At 41.6% G+C, this 22,957-nt stretch overlaps 1 protein-coding gene across 1 annotated transcript in view; it reads right to left on the reverse strand.

The window, feature by feature from the left end:
- PREX2 (phosphatidylinositol-3,4,5-trisphosphate dependent Rac exchange factor 2) overlaps positions 1-22,957 on the reverse strand; it is a 322,717-nt gene that overhangs the window by 14,486 nt on the left and 285,274 nt on the right. Inside the window, exons 38-39 of the mRNA XM_075549599.1 lie at positions 12,318-12,420; positions 4,677-4,744 (exon numbers count right to left, since the gene is read on the reverse strand). Coding sequence (XP_075405714.1) covers positions 4,677-4,744; positions 12,318-12,420 — 171 coding nt within the window. The remainder of the gene's footprint in view (positions 1-4,676; positions 4,745-12,317; positions 12,421-22,957) is intronic.

Consider the following 22,957-nt stretch of genomic DNA (forward strand, 5'->3'; position numbering starts at 1 on the left):
AGCAACCACACTCAGACGCTCCTGGAAATGTTTCCCGACTGAATTCCCTAAAAGCCGCCTCCTATTCTCCGATTGTTCATCTTTGCGTCTGTCGTAGCCCTCACCCCTCTGCTTGCACTTCAATATGGCCAATTCTTGGTGGCGTTCTGGACCTTCTTTCACCCCTCACACACTCACCAAAGAAACACAATCCATGTCCAAGTCCATAGACACTGTCACAGTGACTAGTTCTACTCCTACCTCCAAAATAACAACAGTGTACACAGATACACAGCTCTACCTATCCTCTCTTCCCTTAGGCACCAGACCAATGTATTCAACTGCCCACAAGGACATTTCCACATGAATATACCACTGGAGTTCAGTTCCAAGATTTCCAAGTTGAACTCGCCACCTTTCCTCCATATCTGCTGCCATCAAGCCATTTCTGACCCCAAGGACAGAGCACAAACTGACCCTGAGGGTATCCAAAGCAATCATCTGTAAAGTGTTGAAAAATGTTTCCCCCATATCCTCTGTAATTCAATTAGCAAAAAAACCTTCTAATTCGGTGTCCTCTAGATCTCCCTAATCCATCCTGTCATCTTCATCTTTGATATTACCAGTTTCCTTTCCAGTGTGTGCTTTCTGTCTGAATTGTCCTTCTAATGTTAGATAAAATCTAAAATCAGATCTGGATAGAAATATTGATTACAAAAGCCTCCCTTTTGTCTTCAAGTTAAAATCCAAAGCTTAAGTATCTCTTACAAGTTTTTCATTTATCTGACCCCAGACAACATCTCTCCAGTGTCTGGGGATACAAATGGTTCACATGATCAGCAGCTGAGCAAAAAATTAGCGGTTCAAGTCTACCAACGGCTTGCTGGTCTCCTTGAGAATAATTAGCTTCTGAAAACCCCACTGGACACAGGCTACTCTGACCCTCATGTGGTGGATATGCTTTGGAATCGATTTAACGGCAATTGATTAGCTGATTAATGTTTTTACGCTTCTCATTCTCAAGGGCTGGAGCTGTTTCACTTCATCTTTACTTCTGCTCCATGGGCCGCTGCATAATGCATTTCACTTGTTAGGTCCTCGGTAAATATTTGCAGATGAACTATTGGATAAATGAAATTCATTCTAAAAGTACCCAAGAAATCCTCTTTGACTTGAGTCGCTAGTCTTTTGCTTAAAAAGCACCAGCTTCACAGGCGGCTCGTGTTATTGTCTCAGGTGCTTCAAAACAGAACTCAAAGAAAAGAATGAGTTCATCAGGTTCTGTGATCAGCTCGAGTATTGGTTTATCGATCACAGTGCGGCTGACTTATCCTGAGCACGCTGTTTAAAGTGTTCATAAACTCCGGCTAAGAGGACCCTGATGAGTCACTATCTTGTTTTCTCACTGGAATTGTTAACACTTCAGTGGCTGTATTATACAAACAGCCCATGCCTTCTCAAGGTGCTGGAGAGAATGCACAGGGGAGCTGATTTTTGAGCATTAGAATCTTCTATTCTAATCCAATAATAAATATTGAAAGAATATTAACAAGACCTGAGGATTAATGAGAGCATTGAAAAGAAACACGATCAAAGCATGAGTGCTCCCCCCAGTTTCCTTTTGGAAAGCATTTTCATGGCCCACATCATTTTTCATAGTGAAATAGAACGTCATAAATGCAGGAGGCTTCCCTGACACGTCGGTAACTGTTTTGTCAACGGAAACAAATAAGAGTGTCTTAGTCTCTGACAGTGCTTGAAGAAGCCCACTTGTGGTTAAAATGTATAAAGTGATGAAAGGTGAAAGCAATTATTTCGCTTTGACGCACCCCAAGATAGACAGCTGCCTACACAAATGTTACCTCAGCCAATGGCGTCCCTCTGATGTCTGCTCCTCTGAGCACTCATTTTCAAGGTGGACTGGAATCCTGCGTTAGGATTATGTGTGAACTGTCAAAATGCGGAACGATAACCAACAAGACACCTATTCTTTCATTTATTCACTCACATATTTTTGAAATCAGTTCAAATATTTGAGTATAATATAAGGACTAAGATGATGTGTTAGTCTGGGTACTTTAGAGAAACAAATCCACAGAAACTCATGTATACGAGAGTTTTATATATAGGGTAAGTGCACATCCAGAAAACATCCCAACCTAGTGCTGCCCAAGCCCACAGTCCAACACCAATCCACAAGTCCTCCTCTATCTCACAAAACACACACTATGACACTGACTGCAGGAGGAAAGCTGAATCAGTGAACATATAAGCATCTCAGTGCTGGCAGGGGCTCCACACGGGTGCTCCAGCACCCAGGGATGGATTGGGGTAGGTTCGTGCGACTTTTCCTCAGAGATGTCTTGCAGGAAGTGATCCTTGCCAGCTGAAGCAGGTAACTGGCTAAGACAATTTCATCCTGGTCCGACCATCACAAAGCAAGAGACCCAAGAACTAGAAAGGCAATGATCACTGAGCTATTTATCTATCCACTATTCAATTAACCCCACATGTGTTTATCGGCCAGGTTGGCACAATAAACCAACTACTTCAAGCCACCCTTTGCCAACTTGGCACATGCACATAATTCTTTGGCCTCACAATTGTAATTAAGTAACACCTATACCTTAATCCTATAATCCTGTGAATATCTTCCCTCACCTATGAAAGTTTGTAAGTCAACTACATTATGCTTTTATACCCCCAATTTTGGGTATCCAATTTATATACTGCTCACTTACATCAACCCAGTGCTCTGAGGAGACAATCATATTTTCCGACATGAAGAATCTTCATTCCAGTTGGAACCTTATGAAGTCTGATTCATAAGAAAAGTCAAATCCAGACAGGCCATCCACAAAGTCAGCAACAATATGCACCATTTCACAGGCTCAAAAATCTCTAGCTGGTCGGGTTCTGGTCAACTCAATGTGGGCTGTCTCACTTAGCCTCCACAGGGTGCCTATTGGTCACCTTGCCTTTAGATCATGGGCTCTCACCAATACTCAACAAGCCTAGCCCCTCGTGCTAGGTCATGAACTTTAGACCAGTCAACCAGCTCTCGCCTTCTCTTTTTCCTTTAAACCAAATCCACAGGCGTCAGTGGCCAAACTCAACCCGTCTCTTTATTGCTGCATTTCTCCCACTTCCACTCAACAAGTAGATCCAGGTGGTCACATCACAAGCATTTTAGCCTGCTCTCAGGATCCCCTTAATATTCAGTCCTAGAGGGGAGTTTTCTTCATGGTTCCAGATTTTTTCCAGCTTCTGACAAAGACTCTTGGTTCCTGAGTACTCCAAAGCACTGGGTGGAGCATATCTTTTCAAAGCTTTCTTGACAGGTCTGGCCTAAATCCATCTAAAGATCAAATTATAATGACTGAAAGCAGGTGGGCTTACAAATTTCTATTGTCATACTTCCCATATTTTCCCCAGAAGCAACCCAGTAAACAATGTGGATTTATCTGACTTCTGGCTAGACAAAGAAGAAAAAATTCCACGAGGGAGAGGTCAAATAAACATCTACCCTCCATCTTATGATTTGTTTCTCCAGTACCTCACTCCCAACCTGGCCGATAAACACATGTGGGGTTAATTGAAGGGTGGATGGATAAAATAGCTCAGTGATCCTTGCCTTTCTAGTTCTTGGGTCTCTTGCTTTGTGATGGTCGGACCAGGGTGGCATTTGCCTTAGCCAGTTACCTGCTTCAGCTGGCAAGGATCACTTCCTGCAAGACATCCCCAAGGAGAAGCCACATGAACCTACCCTGATGCAGCCCTGGGTGCTGCAGCACCCATGTGGAGCCCCTGCCAGCACTGAGATGCTTACATGTTCACTGATTCAGCTTTCCTCCTGCAGTCAGTGTTATAGTGTGTGTTTTGTGAGATGGAGGAGGACTTTTTGGATTGGTTTGGATATATGGGTTAAATGTTGGACTTGTGGGTTTGGGCAGCACTGGGTTGGGATGTTTTCTTGATGTGCACTTACCCTATATATAAAACTCTCTCTTATACATATGAGTTTCTGTGGATTTATTTATCTAACGTACTGACACTAATACAGATGAGCAATGAGTAAAATCAGAAAAACACATCCCTTGGCTCTCAGGAATTCACATTAAAGTGGGGCAAAGCAACAGGCACCAATATACTGTAGTATTCTCTCACTAAGGATGACAATAGATGAATATGTAAGATTTTAAGGGACCATGCAGAAGGGTGGAAACTTGAGGAAGACTTCAAGGAGGAAATGACATCTGAGTTGGGTTTTGTGGTTACACAGAGTTGGCGTTTTATTTTTTAATTCCAGACACAGATGTGTGAGTAAAAAATTACAGAGGGAACAGCTGCCTAAGCCATAGACATGTAGACACATATGCAGATTGGTGGTTTGGCATAACTAGACTACACATTTAATAAATCCATTCGTTGCTGAAATAATGATGATACTTTTAAAGTTAAATGATGTCAACACTTCTCCCTACTATCTCTGTTTGCTTCACCGAAGAGTCCCTTTAATTCTGGGGCACTTGTACCTAATCACCTTGAGCCACCGAGTGTCCCGAAGGGCAATTTTTATGATTATAATGAATGCTAACCTGGGCATATCCTAGAGCAGTTGCATAAGCTGTTAGTGATCCTGCCTGGGAAATGCTGACAAATCATTCTGGAAATGAGCAGACCGGAAACATGCTTACCTGGGGGCAGACTGTGGGGTCCGGTCTCTGACTCCCAAGTTCTTTGCCGTGTTCTGGACTCTGGCTCCCTGGAAGTATGGAACGCTACTGTTAGCTCAACATTGTGCTAGCAATTAGTTAACAAAGCATTAATCACTGAATTCGAGTTACTGACTCTTTAACGTCAAGAGAAGGGAGAAACACAATCTGAACAGTTAAACATTTATGTGTTCAGACTCAAAATATGCGGTGGTTTTATTTCAAAGGCCTGATTTTTATTTTTACAACCATATAAGTCCTTAAGAATTATTTTGACCTAGCAGCTTCCTGTTTACCTTTTTATTTAAGTCCTAGAACAAATATTACGACGCAGGAAAAAGGAAATAACCCCTGCTCTGTGTTGTCAGGTTCCGACTGTCAGAGCTTCCACTTGCATCTCCATCACACACTTTGTCTCTGACCTCAGCTGAATAATTAGCTATTTTAAACACAGTAGTATTTAGCAAGAAACTATTTTCTGAAGTATCACTAAAGCAATATCGAGACCATCTGCATCTCTGAAATTTAAGAATCCGTTCCCAAAGTTGACAGCACAAAGATCATTTACTTTAACAATGACAACATCTTAACAATCTATTACATTCACAAATCAAAGTAAAATTGTTGTTCAGTTACTAATGAGAATGATGTAATCCAAAGGGCCAAACACCAACTTTTTGTCTCGTTTTGTTTCTGCTGAGAAAAGCTGAAGAAAAATTGTTCAAGAAACGCTGAGCCTTGAGATACTCTTGAAATCTTGAATCAAAAATATATTCTGAAGGCATCTTTTTAAAAGGACAGATGAGGTAAAGAAAGTAGACTTTCGCCCTTCATACACTGGTCTTTTAAAAAATAGCCACATGAAACCGAATGGCCAAAAGCCACTGTAAGGCATGGTGGAGAAGACCGGGAGCAGTAAGATTAAGTTCATGGGCATGGACCAGCGAGAAGGAAAATGAGAATGTGGACACAACTGTAAACAAGTGGAATCGATGCCCCTGACCAATCTGTGTAGAAACTGTTGAACAGCCACCTGTATGACGGCGTATGCCTTTCACAAACATACAATAACATACGGGTTTAAAGAGGAAAGCAAGAAAAGAAACTTTGAAACTCTTCCTCTTACCGCCAAGTGCTGACATAGGGAAGGGGAGAGAGAAAGTCAAAGGACATACGAGTATTCTCTAAGATGGATCAAAGAATGGAAAGCAAACGGGGTAAAGGAGAAGACTACATTGCTGGAGAGTAAGCGGTAATGCCCAGTAAGTCCTTTTAAACAGAGTTTTGTACTTTGAAATACATTTAGATTTACACAAAAATAAAAATATAGTTGACATATTTTATCCAACTTTTCTTAATGCCAACCATATGTTTAATTTAACCATGAGGAAAATTAGCAAAATCAGGAAACTGTGGCACCATATTGTTGAGTCAACTGTAGACCATATTCAAATTTCACCCTCTCCCTCGAATATCTCTTTTCTGATCCAGAATCTAATCTGGGATCACATGTTGCATGTAGTCCGTAGTCTGATCAAATCTTGTAGGGTCCTCAAGTTTCCCTTGCCTTTTAGAACTGCGACATTCTTTATGTGCGTGGGCTGTACTTTTAGAAAATACTCTCAGTTTGGGTGTGTCTACTTCCAAAACCCCAAACAAACCTACTGCCATTGAGTGAATTCCAATTCCTAGAGTCCCTATGTAAGGCTTCTAAGACTATAAATCTGTATGGAAACAAACCATCTCTTCTTTCTCCTTAGAAGTGGTCAGTAAGTTTCAAGGACTAATTTTATAACATGCAGCATCTCTTTGCTCTGCTCAATTGCCTCTTGGTCTACATAATGTTCCACATGCACACAATTAGAGTGTTTTGAAATTCTTATTCTTCCTAATGATATCCTAATTTGTTATGCATTTGTATAATCAATGAAACACCGGGAAACATCATTTAGATTCCTCTGCTTCCAGCCCAGATGCATCTGAGTTAATTACTGATGTCCCTCATTGTATATTCTTTTCTGAAACTCTCTTTCATGCCTGACACTTCCCTGTTTATGTGCTGCTGACAAAGTTTTAAAGTTTATTTGAATATTATATTAATCCAATAGTTTGTGTGAATTCTATTGAGTCACCTTTCTTTGGAATGTGCATAGATAGGGCATTCTTTCCATTGGTTGGCCAGGTAAGTGTCACCCAAATTTCTTGGCACAGATGAGTAAGCAACTCCACCTCTGCTTCAGAAATTTTTGGAACATTTATTTATCAACAATGCCTTTGACAAAGCTTGAACTTCTTTCTTCAAATATCATCAGTGTTTCATCATATGCCACCTCCTGAAATGGTACAGTGACTCTTTGTATTCCTTCTTTTGATGTTTCCTTTATCACACAATAGTTTAGCATAGACCCTTTTAATAATTCACTTCAGGGCTGGATTTCTTTCTTCACTTCTGCTTTGGACTAATTACAGCCACAGTGTTTTATTTGGATGTGGACGTGGAGATTTTCTCTCACATACTGTGTGTGGCCCTGTTCACAGGAAGAGCCACTCTCTCGAGAAAGACGTCCAGACTCTCGGTGGGATGGCACCAGCTGACACTGAGAACTCAAGGATAAGCAACCACTGGGAGGAAGGGGTAAGACAGGTCGTGTTTCCTGTCACACACAGGGTTGCTATCCATCACAACCAACCCGATGGTACTGAACAAGCAAAACAACATATTGCTTTACAGCTCTCTGCCTGCCCATCCATCTATTCATCTGCCTTTCCATCAATTCAAACAAAAACCTCTGAGTCCAATCAAGTACTTCAAGGCATGTTCTAGTTCCTCCCCTTTGCTCATTTAAAACTTCTTTCTCAGACAGTGACAACCTGGTGCTCATTAGTTATTATATATTTACTTATTTGGTCAATCTCAGCACACACAGGAAGTGGTTTCACAAATCCTAAACCCTCCCCCTGTGAGAAATAGATTAAACAACTAGATGACGGTAATTGTATATAATTACATCGTCGTTAGGCTCATGGTATCCCATTCTGTAGTTACTAGAATCGCTTTTCCTTTCTTAAGGATGCTCAATAAAAGTGATGATGCTGAGCATGATAAGCATGCTCACCGGCCCATTCCACTCCAAACTCAACTTTATTCGTCCTCAAATACTCAATGGCCCAACTACTTGTATCACACACTTTTGCTCATGTTGTTTACTTACACAAATATCCTCTCTGCTCTTTCTGATCTGTCCGCATCATATTTAGGCTCCTCGGTATTTCAGTTTGTAGATAATTAAGTTTATTATATCAGGTAATATTTTAAGTGTATTAAATGTAATATTTAATCCTAGCCACAACACTTTGCGGCAAGTAGTAATTCTATCTGTTTAATAATGAGGAAAGTAAGTAATTAAAAAAGGAAGAATCATGTCCCACATCACAGTGAGAGTAATGTGGGAGCTGGGATTCAAGCTCACGCTATCTAGCTGAAGTGTCTGAGCTCTTTGTCAGTAGCATAGACTCACTCTCTCCATGAATCCTTTTTCTAGTTATTCTAATTGAACTAATTCCACAGAACCAACATCATTTACCCTTTATTCTGTACGAAGCACTTTTCTGAGAAGCCCTGGTGGACTTCTGCGCTAAGCACTGGGCTGTTAACCACAAGATCAGTGGTTCAAACTCACTAGAGGAAGGTGAAGCGGTCTACTTCTGTACAGATTTACTATCTCAGAGACTTTAAAGGGGGCGATCGACTCTGTCCTAGAGAGGGCTGCAATGAGTTGGAATTGACTTGTTGGCAGTGGGTTGGGTTGGGATTAGGTACTACTCTGATACTAAAATGAAGAAGACCTAATGTTCTCAGCCACTGAAGAGTAGAGAGTTTTCACATCTATTAGGTCCTCATTGTGGAGCCTCCTATCCTGAGGCTGTACGCCTCTTACATCCATGGTACTTGCATCATGGGGCATTATTTATACACATGTCCAATATGAGACTAGGCAAGGACTACACCATGCACATGTCTTTGTTTTTCATGCTTAGGATGAGAGTCTGACACCATGAGTAAGAAGCTATAAAACTTTGGAAATATCATTTAAAAGATCCCAAAGAAATTTTTATATGGGCTTCTGCTGAAGTTAACCAAACATGTACCAAAAAAATGTCTGTACTGTAAATGACAGCTACTACCATAAACCTCTTACTAATGAGACCAAATTAATTGGTTATGTAAATTGTTGCCCACGGTTATATAACTTTCCCCCATAAATTTCAAGGTTTAAAGCACCCTTCTTTTCTATATTCTTGGCTCATTCTAATTGAAGCAGCAAGTTAAAACGTTAGTAAGAAGTAAATGGAAAATCTGCACTTGGAAACTAGAATGCCATCATCAATAGTGCTGGAAAAGCTTCTTGTTGCTGGTATCAAATATCGTTCATGCGCAGCCCCAAATGGCTTACAGGATAAGAAAGATAGCGGTGCATCAGCCACTCAGTGTTGGGAAAGATCATGTTAACGGATTGCGTAATTTGCAGTAGGTCTGGGTGGCAGAAAGAAAATCCAGGTTGGAGCTCTGATTCAGACTTGCATTCTGATCCCTAGTGGACAGAGTTAGCTTGCACAGTGGGCCTGGCCACTAATCCCACTGCTATTACTGATGAATCAGCAAAGAAGAAATATTTCCCAAGCCTCTGTTGTGCACCAGTCTGCCCCAGTTTCCCTGAAGAAAGCGCCCCAGGCTCTCTAATCAATCATAAAGAAGTTAGAATTGCCCTTTTTGCCTCTCACAGTCATTTTGAAATGTCTTAACTTGGACAAGTCTCAAAAGAAGGAAGCTACCTATTCTAAATGTACTTTTTAAAACAAAAAGAAGAAAGAGGGGATAAATCGCAGGGAAATGGTGCCGTTTTGAAAAGAAACAAGTTAGCTGCATAACTTTTCAATGTGGGGCATTTTAAAGAGGTTTGTGCAAAGAGAGATTAGTCATTTGGACTAAACCCTTTGTCATTGGGTCATTTCCTACACATGACAGCCCCATGTGCTTTAGAATATATTATGATTTTCTTAGCCATCATCTTTACAGGCTAGGAACATTAGGCCCATCTTCTATGGTACCACTGGGTACATTCAAACCATCAATCTTTAGGTTAGTGGTCACAAACCATCTGTGCTAACCAGGGACCTTATGCTGGTCATTAAACAAACAAGAAAACCCCAAACTATTACTATTACGCATAGCATGAGCTTAAGACTGCCCCATAGCGTGTTCAAGGTTGTCACCAGTATGAAAGCTGACTGTCATATCTTTCTTCTGAGGACCAGATGGTATATGCAGCCTGCCAAGTTTGTGGTTAACAATCAGTGCTTACTCACCATGTCATCCAAGTTATTAACCCAAACCCAAGCCCATTTCTACAGAGTGGATTCCAACTCACAGTGCTCCCGCAGGACCTGGGAGAACAGCTATGGAGGATGTTGAAGAAGGAAAGTCCTTACAGAAGCAGGCTGCCTCCGCTTTCCTTTGGTGCAGTAGCTGGTGGGCTAAAGCCACCGACCTTTTGATCAGTAGTCCCACACTTCACCAATTGTGTCATTAGAGCACCTTCAAATTAGCCACTAGACCAATCCAAACCACTGTCACCGAGTCCATTTCAACACAGTGTCCCCATTTATTGTTTTAGAGACTGTAACTATTTATAGGGGCAGATAGCTGGTGGGTGTGAATCACCGACCTTGGGGTTTCCCGTCCTTGGGGTTTCCATGTAGGTTCATAAGCACAGGGCCCACCTGATACCATTTTCCTTTATTTCTATGAGTATAGCCGCCATGTTAACATAGCATTAGTATGTGCAAGTACACAGACTTGGAAAGCACATTAAGCCGGCCGGCTCACAATGACTCTCTCAAGGGAGAGGGCTATTCTCAAAAATGTTAATGTCAGACCATTTTCCTTGCCACAAACCTGCATTCAGAACTGGCTCCCCCAAGTCTTACTTCAAACTAATTCTAAGAGAGTTATACAAAGGAGGAGGTTCGTTTCGTTGTGCGTTAGCTCCTCACCTAACATCCTAGTCCCGATACATCTAGAGATGTTCATAAATTCACGCAGGGGTTTTAAAGAACAGAATGTGTACATCCTTTCACAAAAACCCTTCCAAAACATGCTGGCAAGTAGTACCTGCATCTTCCTCTTGCCAGGAAGCCATGACAGGTCACACTTTTCTGGAGGATTTGATCTTCATAAGAAATTCCTTTTGGACCTCCTGTGAAGGTGATTGTCAGACTTGCGTTGCTGGGCTCCTAACCTCAAGCATCCACTCTTTACATTTACTACACCTGACCTTTGAATCTCAAAGCCTGGCACTGTCATCACATCGGACTGATTTCATACGGTTTGGGGATACCTTCTCAAGTGTAATTGTGGGAGAGCAAGCCCACAGGGTTTTAGTGAAACTTAGTGTTTCATCAATTTCGCCTTTCATAAATGAAGTACCCATGACTAACGACAGAATCCTAATTTCTAAAAGTAAATCACTCTATACTGTTGAGCAATTCAAACTAACTCAGCAAGGTGGGAGATTTGATGAATCTGTTTTCTGGGGAAACCCAAAAAAAGGTGCCAGAAGGAGACAAAGTTGATGCCTTTCAATATCTTTTGTCTTTTTAGTAGATTAGATGCCCTTACTATTAGATTAGTATTTCTGAAATATGAGTAAACTACAGATTAGTGCATATTTTGTATTGTTTTCTTAAATAACTTTCAAGGGTCAAAAATGAAATGAGCACACTGAAAATATGATTGAGGTTACAGGCATAGAGACTATCTTCCACATAAGGAGACTATGTTCTCAGAAGTGCCTTAGTGGCCTGAAGACAGTCAAAACCTTCCATCCATCCTGTAAGTAAAAGTTTAAGTATGTACGGTATTTTCAGAATGATTCACAAAGTTCTTAGCATGGCACAGAGGTTCCTTGGAGCAGGAGCCTAGATTCCTTTCAGGTCTTCCCTTTCCTCTCCCTGGCTCCTAATCTTATTAAAATAACTGCCACGTGTCCTCTTATTCCATCCATTACATAAGGCAGCCATCCACACCTGCCCTACTTTGCCTGGCTAGCTTCCTTTCCTTCTTTGGGTTCCAGTGTGCTGTGCTGAGCTGTTGTCACGTTGGCTCCTGACTCATGGAAGCCCCATGAGCAGAGGTGGAAAAGGGTGCCCAGTGCGAGGCCATGACCGTGATCTGTGGCCAATCAGAGTGTTGCGATGCACAGGGTCTCCACTGGCTGATTTTCAGAATGTAGGCCTTCAGGCCTCTTTATTCCAGTTTGTTTTGGAAGAACCTCCAAAGAAATGACTGCAACATGCTAGCCTCCACTGAGAGATGGGCGGTGACTCCATTTGCGAGGCATCGGCTGGAAGTGGGCCCACTAAGCCAGCCCCATAGGTACTCCTTTGTCCAGAGTGATCTGAGTTTCTTGAGAAGAACTCAGCGGGGTACCTGCAGGTCTTCTTTCCTTTGGAGTATTTTTTGTTCACGACTGAATTTTGGAAACTGCATGTCACATTCAGGCACTGGTCAAACACTCAGGGAAAGAATCTTTAAACCCAGCTAGTCTACACCGTGACACTCACCTGCTTCCGCATCACATCGGTAGCCTGCATGATGTAGCGTGGGGGCAGCCCGTGGCTTCTGGCTAGAAGAATGGCCTGTTCCAGGGTCACGCTCAGGGTGCACCTGTGGAAGAACAAAGACAGTCCAATCCACCAGTTCCTGCTAACTCCTTGAGATGCTTTGGGTCACTAAACCCAGAATAAGAAAGTCCTGATAAAAATTAAATCAAGCAGATCACGACTCCCAGATTTTTCTATACAGAACAGCCAGTTAAAAATAGATGAGAGAGGGATAGGTACTATGGAGGCCATGCATTAGAGATTTAGATTTAAAACAATTCCTTCTTGAACTTTGGCTCTGGAAGAGCTTACACGGAGAAACTTTAATAGCCAGAAATAGAATATGTTTTATTATCAGATCATATTCTTTACTGATCTTTCATGTGATTTAAAGGAAATAAATGTATAATATATATTTCATGTCTACACATTGATAGTAATAGATTTATACTGCTTCATATGCTTAGCTTATAGATATAGCTTAACTTCATATGCATATAGCTTAGATATAAATTAACATAGATAAAAATAAGAATAGTGGAAGTGTTATTAACAGAGATCAGGATAAAAAGTGAACACACAGCAAAAGGGTTTGTGTCTTGTATCCAACCTGAAAGACTCTTTGAAAAGATTTCGAAAGGAAGAGCAGCTCCACGAAAACTCTTCTGTGATTCCATCGACCAGTAAACCTTCACCCCATTCTCTTCCCTTTAAGGCATTTCTTTGCTATTCTTCCCTACTCTTCTCGATAGCATTCCTTAGAGACTATTTTTGGTTTTGCTTATATTTTCAGGTGCTGGTATCTGCACTAAAGTTCCTAGGTGGCACGGATGTTTTGCGCTGGGTTACTATCATGACCTTCAGAAAGAAGGTTAGCAATTTGACATCTGCACAGACTACAGTCAAGAAAGCCCTGTGGAGCTCAGCTCTATTCTTTGACACATCCCCGTGTGTTAGACATTGCCCCTTCACTCAGGGGCAAAGGATTTTGTTTTGCTTTGCTTTTTTTCCAGGTGTGTGTGCATGTGAGTGGGGCATGCTCTATGAACTCAGGGTGGATGATACCTTCAGGACCAGGGGTGTGAGGGGTGATACTGGGAGAGTAGAGTGTGAGTGGGTTGGAAAGGGGGAACCGATTACAAGGATCCACATGTGACCTCCTCCCTGGGAGATGGACGGCAGAGAAGGGGGGCAAGGGAGACTCTGGATAGGGCAAGATATGACAAAATAACAATCTGTAAATTATCAAGGGCTCATGAGGGAGGGGAAAGTGGGGAGGGAGGGGAAATGAGGACCTGATGCAAAGGGCTTAAGTGGAGAGCAAATGCTTTGAAAATGATTAGGGCAAAGAATGTATGGATGTGCTTTATACAATTGATGTATGTACATGTATGGATTGAGATAAGAGTTGTATGAGCCCCTAATAAAATGTTAAAAAAATGTCATTGCTTTGAGAAGCCTTTTCCTAAAATTTATATTAGGGAGTTTTGCTTTACTTTTGTTAATGCTTTATGATTAGTCTTTCCTCCATTTTTATTTGAATTCCCTGTGGTTTTGTGTTTTACTTCTGTATTTTTGAAGTTCTTCTGCCTTTTTCTTTATACATTATATAAGCTCTATGATGTAATTGATTATATCTAAGTGATATATAACCATTATCCGTGGTTATGAGTCAGTACAGGGAGATCGAACACTCAGTAGATGTAAGACATTACTATAGTAATATTAGAAAGAATCCGACAAAGTACAACTACATTATTATACAAAATTGCATCCCATGGAGAAATACGCTACATTTTACTGAAGGACAAGGTGCTGGAAAAGCAGCATCCTCATTAGCATTACAGAGACTCTGTGAAATTATTAATAGCACACAGGCAGATGCACTAAAGCTTTAATGGTAATTTCCCATAGTACACATGCTCACAAATATAGAATGTATGGATCTGATACCAAAACACATTGCTTTACACATACATGCAGGCTGGAGAACAACATACACCACCAAATGCCCCAAAAATGGGGGGGGGGCAGGGAGAGGACATGTTCTGCTTAAAAGACTCATTTTTTTACAAAACATTTGTCAATCTACTTCATATGCCGTAACTTTTTCTTCTCCTTAGATTCTCCTCTACTCCAATGTTACGTCTCTGTCGAGTCTCACATGTTAAGCACTAATCCTCACTGCACAAGCCGAGGGAAGCTAAGGAGAGTCTTCATCTCCTGATCGCATTGGTGCACATTAGTGCATTCCTGCGGGAACTGCTCACCCATCCGCTCTGCTGGCAGCAAACACTGAGTCACTGGGAAGGGCTTTTAACAGGAAACTTAAATTTTATCCATTTTCTTAATCCTTGAAAATGGATTTATTTAGTCCAATTACAAGGACTAAACTGCAGGAAAGTAACTTTTTTTTTTTTTGCAAAGATTTTTAAGGATTTTACTCAATTCAGGAAATCCCTGTGACCTTTATTATCCTCTTTGCTGGGTATGTCAAAGTGCCACGTCTTTAGAGCATGCTACCTCATGCACACATAGACCTTAGAATGCAGAGACATTTATTTTTCTTTAGTACATCAATAAAGATAGCTTATCTATAGTTTCCCTTTCTAACAAATGAATATAACTCAGCTAAGTCGGAAGATTATTTTGATTTATTTTAAAGAGTGAAACCTTTCACCCAAACCCACCTGTAAGACAATTGGACATTCTCTCACAGAAGGCCCCCAGGACAGGGAGGATAAATCCAGCTTGTGGTTGGTAGGGCACTGATGAAACACACAACTGTCCTCTTGTTTGTTAAATAGCCTCCCCTTAATACTAGGGCTTTTGTTTTACTTCATTAATCTTGTTAGACGATCATGGGCTCATTTGTATAATTAGGATCATGTGATACATGGAAGCCAAGATAGCTAACCCTTCAGTAGTAGGATACAGGAAGAAGGGTGGCGTGCCGTTAGCAAGGATGCTTGTATAACCCCATTCGAGGACAGCGAACCGCAGAATTGTAGGTGAATGGACTTATTGGTGTAAGATACGGCAAAAATTATATACACACACATACACACACACCAACAATGAGGGATCCTGTGAGGGAGGAGAAGGAGGGGGTAAAGAGGAGCTGATATCAAGGAGTTCAAGAGAAAGAAACTGTGATAGTTTATTGTGCCAGCCTGGCCGATAAACACAAGTGAATTATTTGAAGGACGGAGAGATAAAGGGCTCGGTGAGCCTCACCTTTCTTGTCTCTCACTCTTTAATTATTGGACCAGTGTGCGGCTGCCTTGTTTGTTCTGTGCCTCAATTTAAAGGGTACGATACCTGTGGGACGCCTAGCCTGTGGACTTTGTCGCTGTAAGTTGAGGTTCCTTGAAGCCCACATGATTGGAATGTACATCTCTGGAGCTGGGGACCAACAGTTGGTGACCAGCCTTGCTGTTTGCTGCCTGGGTATATATATAGCCCAGCTATCTCTACAAAGGAGGAACTGGCGACCCTCAAGACTTAAAGGACTGCTAGTGTCTCACTGCTTTAAAATTTAACTGTTCATTTCTTGTATTATATATAACTATCTGTATATAATTTAATGGTTCATTCCTTGTGTTATATATCTTGTGTTATATATGTAATTACTAGCAATCTGGTTTTGTCTCTCTAGACAACCCTGTGTCTAACACAGAAACTGTTTGGAAACTGACTGTGGTAGCAACTGTATAATTATACTTGACATAATTGAATTATGGATTGCTATGATATCTGTACACGCTCCCTATAAAAGGACTGATGAGAGAGAGAGAGAGAGAGAGAGAGAGAGAGAGAGAGAGAGAGAGAGAGAGAGAAGCATTTAAAAAGAGAGAACCCCATCAATATGGGAAAGCCTGCTTATGTTCTATTCTCATTTCATGGCTCTAATAAAGGCAAGTCTTTTCTTTTCCCAGCTTCACAAATTTCCATTATCCTAAATTAAACATGTGAAAGCAAGGCTAGCAGTAAATCCACAATGTTGCTGTCAATATGCCATTATTTGCCTCATTGCTTTTTATCTTTTAGCAACAATTTCAATCGGAATGCTAAATGGAAAAATTCAGCATTTGCAAAAAAACATTTAAATTTTGGCATTTTCTTTAAGACTCAGGTCCAGAATGCAGCACGTGGACTTTCAGTGTTGCATAAATGTATAGTCAGAATCACATTTTACCAGAGTCTTGAATTTTATAGTAGTCCTACAGGGTTGTCATGGGTCAGAATTGACCTGGAGGGCAGTGAGTTTGGTTTGGGGGTCTCTGGTACACAGAAAGCCCTCTACCCTACCAAGAGATTTCAGGATAAATAAGGAAAGATTGAAAAGTTGTCCAAGATTTCCTTTTGTTTGTGTCCACAATCACTGCTCACGGAAGCATCCATCAAGATACCAAATGAAGTATAATCTTGGTCAAATCGGTTGCAGAAGAGCTCTTTACAAAGTCAAAAGCCAATGTGTCACTTTGAAGACAATGGCGCACTTGACTCCAACCAGGGTCTTTCCAATCGCTTCATAGCATGCAAAAGTTGGCCAATGAAAAAGGAACACTGGGGAAGAATGGGTGCATTTGAATTATGAGGTTGGCAGAGACTATTGAAAGTACACTGGACCGAACAAACAAGTCTAAAAAAGTGAAAGAAGTACAGCCAGACTGCTCCAGAGAAGCAAGGATGGCTAGATTTTTGTCCAATATAGTTTGGACTGCTCATCAAGAGAGAACAGACCATGGAAAAGGACATCATGCAGGATAAAACAGAGGGCCAGGGAAAAATAGGAGATGGATTGACATAGTGGCTCCACTCAGTAGATGTCCCCTTCCTCTCCCTTGACCATTTGATCCCAACTGACATGAGGTGGCTTTTGGCCAAGCAACCTTCAAAATTCTTACCTAGAGCGGCTGGTGTAGGCCTTGGTCAGGCTCTCTACCAGGCTACCTGGCCCCACAGACAGCAGACTGGATGTCTTAGACTCCGGAGCTTGTTCCCTATCTATCATACATGTAGTGTATTTTAATATTTCAAATATAAGTTGTGCTGCTAACCGATAGCAAGGTTCACCTTTCAAGCCCACCAGCCACTAGACAGGACTGAGATGAATCTGGAAGTTCCCATAAAGACTTAAAATCTTAGGACCTTAAGGAGCCATTCTACTCCGTCCTATAAGCTGCAGTGAGTCAGAAACTTGACGGCGGTGTTTTTTCTTCTGTTTTTCCTTCCTTCCTTTCTTCTATCTGTCCTTCAATCCATCAGTCATTTTTAATAAGAGATAGAAGCTCTGGGAGTGCAACAGTTAAGCATTAACCAAAAGATTGGTGGTCTGAATAGAACCAGCTATTCCACAGGCGGCGTGAGTGGAGGGGGAAGGGGTGGGCACATGGTGATTTGCCCCCATAAAGATTACAGCTAAGAAAATCCTACACAGCAATTCTATTCCGTCACTTGTGGTTGCCATGCGTCAGAATTGACTAATAACACTTCACAAAGAAGAGATGGAAAAAAGCACTTTTCAATTCATTTATCCGACATTTTATATACATGTATGTATGTATGCATGTGAGTATGCATCTACTTTGCCCTCATTGAGGGCATTCGTGGTTCAGTGGAAGAATTCTCATCTTTCATATGGGCAACCTGGATTTAGGATCCAGCCTACACACCTCATGCGCAGCGTCTACTTGCCTGTCAGGAGTGGCTTGTGTGTTGCTATGATGCTGAAGACGTTTCAGGGGAGCCTCCAGCTAAGGTGGACTAGGAAGAAAAGCTGGGTCATCCACTTCTGAGCGCAGTCAATGGAAATTCAACGAAACTTGGATAATGGTGCAATATGCAATCCAATCATGGAGACAGTACAGTCTGTAGTACTTTTTACAGTTGTGCTCAAAGAGGTTTCCAAAGCTGTAAACAGAAGCAGTCTGTCTCAACATTCTCCCATGGAGCAGCAGATGGGTTTGAACTGCCAGCTTTCCGGTTAGCAGATCAATATGCGAACCATTATGACCATGGCTCCCGTATGATTCATGGTAAATGTAGTATTCCGCTGTAAGGATTCCAGGAGTATACCTATTCCCTAGTGTGTTAACTTAACAAGAATATACACCTGAAGGCTTCTTAAAACTGAGGACGGTGAGACCTCATCTCACTTACATTAGATATGCCATCAGGAAACACCAATCAGCAGGAAAGGTCATGTTGGTAGAAAAGAGGGCAACCCAAACCGAGGAAAACCCTATATGAGATCAACTGAATTTAACAATGGGCTCGAGTGATGATGGCAACACATGTACAAATTGCTTGACACAATGGATGGATGTATAGAATGTGATAAGTCGTATGAGCCCCCAATGAAAGGATTAAAAAAATAAGAAAATTATGATAGCAACCAATATATGTGAAAATGTGCTTGACCCAATGGATGTATGTATGGATTGTGATAAGAACTATCAAAGTTCCAAATAAAATGATCAAAAAAACAAAACAAACAAATGGAAAACAGACAATGGGCTCAAGCCTACCAAAGATCCCGGCAATGGCAAAGACCTGGGCAGAGTTTTATTCTGTTAGACATCAGGTGGCCATGCCTGGGATTCGACTCGGTGACCATTCACAACTGTGCAAACTAATCCGATGCTGAAAAAGAGAGCTGGGCACGAGGTAGTGCTGTGACCACCCATGTTCTTGCCTCTGACTGGAGTTTATTCTTGCTGATGTGATTGATGACATGTCCTTTATTTTTCTTATTCAACGCAATCTGTGCATCAGTCATCAGCTTGAACTTGTACATTAGACTTCGGGGTTTGCTAAACCAAATTTTTCTGCTTTGGGTTTTTGTTGATACCACATGTTTTCAATAATGAATGGCATGCTAAAATCACAGGGAAAAATCCCTTGAGGTGATATGGATTTTAATATGACCATGTGGGAGTGCCAAGTGGAGTCTGGTTGGAGCACTGATGGAGCGACATCTATTGCTTAAGATTCATGCTGTTCTACAGGTCCCTGCCAGGCAGCAACATAAACTACACCTGGGACACCAGCTTCCCAAGAGACCCGAGAAGCTGAAAATGCTGGTGGGTCATATCTATCCCAAGGGTCACAAAACTGTTGAAAATCTCACTGGGGAGACAAGTTTAATTTTCCAAATTGGTGTAAGCAGAAAACACTGGGTTTCAACATGTACTAACTTTTAGCAAGTACATGAAATTTAGACTTACTATTTTACTTGTAGGAAGGCTTAGGTTGTTAATTATAAGGTTGGTGATTCGAACCCACCAGCTGCTCTGTGAGAGGAAGATGAGGATATTTCCACTTAGATTTTGAGTCTTGGAACCCCCCCCCCAAAAAAAAACAAACAAAACCAGTTTATTCTCTGTGCTAGAGGGTATATAAGAGTCAGAATCAACTTGATAGTAATGAGTTTGTTTGTTTGTTTCTTATCTTTGGTGTTATTTTACTTGTAGAACTTTCCTATCTCTTAATTCTCCCATTTGCAGATATTTAGGATACTAGTACCATTAAGTAAAAAATAGCATATTCTAGAAACCTAAGGGCCATCTACCTAGTTAGCAATTTACTATGATCACAGACAAAAAAAAATCAGTTTTATTTAAATTACATTTCTAAACCTCCACAGATGTACTGCCTCATTTAATGTTGATTCAAATTGTAGTGATCGTGGAAACCAACTTCCCAAGGGCTAAGAGGAATTAAATTGAGCACTTGGGGAGATGCACCACCACCTCTTTGGGGCCACAAGGGTGATGCAGTAACTCACAATTAAAGTGACAGGAGAAACAGAGCAATAATGAGGTTGGCTGCTTTGAGCTTTGTTTTCATACAGTGGATTTGTTCATGAATTCTTAGCATGTTCACTGTTAGGAACTCTGACGCTTTGCTCGGTAGCTAATCATTATTTTGCTGTCTCTTGGGGAAATCCAAGACTTCTTAAAAATTATTATCAGAGAGGTGAGTCATTTGGAGTCATTATATAACCTGACACATTAAACACTTGAAAAAGTAGCATAATAAAGAGCTCTGAATTTGCACCCACAATACTTGGGGATAAATTAACATGCCAATTTTGAGACCGAATAAATGTCAATCATTATTAGAAATAGAAAAGTCAACCTTTGGTTTGCGGTACTTGTTTTTATTTACTTATATTTATACAGATGACGGTGTTGAATGCTAGTTTGAACCATTTCTATGGTACCTCTCAGTAAGAATGCGTACAGCTGCAGGAGGTTGTGCATTAGGCTTGCAAAACGCTAAGTGGGAGCCTTCAGTCCATGTTGAGTCCCAAGAGAGATTCTCATTCCGTTGAGCTCTTACAGATCATGGAGGAACAATGTGAGAGTGTCGATGGAAAGCAGGTTACTCACATCTCTAGCCAGCCACGGGTGGCTCAACCTTGCCCCTGGGGACTTGCCTGCATGTCCTGGAGAGGAAATTAGGGCGCAGGTGGTGTGGTGGGCTAGAAATTGAGCTAATAACCAAAAGGTCAGAGGTCTGAACTCACCACCTCTATGTCCCCAGGCAGGCTGAAAATCTCTAAACCCAAAAGGGTAGTTCTACCCTATCTTAGAGAGTTGAAAATTGATGATGGCTTTGAGAGACGGAGGTGGTTGGAGGGCCCTGGAACAATCGTATAAGCTTTTCTAAGCTAATCTTGGTCCCTTTTCTGCTTCTGTCATCCTGTCTGCAACTGTGGAGCATTCCAGAGTCACCAGCGAGGACTGCATGGCGGTTTCCTTTGTGTTCCACGCCCTCCGTAAATAGCCCAGCGAGCGTGAATACGCAGACACAGTGAGGACCTCACGCTGATGGTCTCCCCATCTGGATGATTTACCTTTGTCTTGTTTTGTCCAGTTTAAAACTCAATAATAAACGGGTCTCTAAACAATGCATTTGAGCGTGGGGGTCTCCTTCGCTGGAACACTGCTCTGAAAATAAAAGTTATCCCTAAAAAAACACACACAAAAAAACCAGTAGAACCCAGTGAATGCGTTGTATTTTGGGATATATGATCTAAATGGAGCAAGGTGAGATTTCAAAAGTTATTTAACAGTGAGTTTTTGTAAAATTTTGTGTAATAATAATAGAACTACCTCGCTTGGAGAAGCAGGTTCTTTTGGCTTATGCGTGCTAAAGTGACACAACTAGCTCGTTGGACAGTAGGCAGGTTGGCAAGCATGTCCAAAGATGGAAGACACGCACCGAGGCTTTCTCTGTTTAAGGACCGCGTGCCAACAACTGTGGGAAAGCAGCTTTCGCGACATCTCCATAACCATCTCTGTAAACTGCTTAAATAATGGTTCTCTACTTGCTTTGCGATGGAGATGACTGGATTTGTTAGTAGATAAATACAGGAGGAAAGAAATGTCTCTTAATTTTGAAATCACCAAGTTTTGTCCCAACATAGAATTCTATGACAGCCTGGTTTTGTTTGGTAGATGGTATGGCTTTGTGATCATCTCACCTCATCATTACCATATGTGCCGGAGGTTCCCAACCTATGGGTCTTGACCCCTTTAGGGGTCAAATGCCCCTTTCACAGGGGTCACCTAAGACCACCAGAAAACACATATTTCCGATGGTCTTTGGAACCGAGGCACCGCACCTCTCTCCGTCTCCAGGCGGGTGCGCCCACTCAGGACTACCCGGTATGAAGATGTTACCCAGGCTACAACATGCTTCAAGACAAAATTTCATTTATTTGTCATGAGAAATAAATATTTCACAATATATAATTATGTATTTTTTGATTCATCACTATGCTTTAATTATGTTCAATTTGTAACAATGAAAATACATCCTGCATATCAGATATTTCCATTATGATTCATGACAGTAGTAAAATTACCATTATGAAGTAGCAACGAAAATAGTGTTCTGGTTGGGGTTCACCACCACAGGAGGAGCTGTATCAATGGGTGGTGACCTTAGGAAGGTTGAGGACCACTGGTCCATGTCAAACCTTAGAAGTTCCAGAGGCCAATGCATCCCTCAAGAAGCCCTGGGGGTGTGGGGCTTTTTGTTGAGCTGAAAACCTAAGGGTCAGCACCACCAGCCTCACCAAAGGAGAAAAATGAGGCTCTCTACTCCCGTAAAGAATTCCAGTCCTGGAAACCTAGTCCAAGTGACATCCATACACAAGTTCTGAAGGATTTAATCAGCTATTTCACCATGGTCCTTGACTAACTAAACTGAAGTTAGCATTCACGTTTGGAAAAGTTGTAATGATTATTCCAGGCTCAAGGGAACTATGCCAAAAATCAAAACCCAAATCACTGTTGTCAAGTTCATTCTTACTCGGAACTCACAGTGACCCGGTAGGACCCAGTAGGACTTCCCCGAGAGTTTCCGAGGCTCGATGTATTTCTCATGGAGCTGCTGCTGTGTTTGAACCACAGACCGTGTGGTGATAGCTAAATGCCTAGCACCTGCACCACCGGGGTCCTGACGTCAATGCTGGCTGCTGAAGCGTCACTAAGCACACCTGCTGTTTGATTGTACACCGCTCTTCACAGTGGGGGAGGCGCCCAGGCTTGCCTGACAGTCTCGCCTGAACTCCTTTCCAGGGA

The sequence above is a fragment of the Tenrec ecaudatus genome, chromosome 5 (genome assembly GCF_050624435.1).
Source record: "Tenrec ecaudatus isolate mTenEca1 chromosome 5, mTenEca1.hap1, whole genome shotgun sequence".
Lineage (NCBI taxonomy): Eukaryota > Metazoa > Chordata > Mammalia > Afrosoricida > Tenrecidae > Tenrec > Tenrec ecaudatus.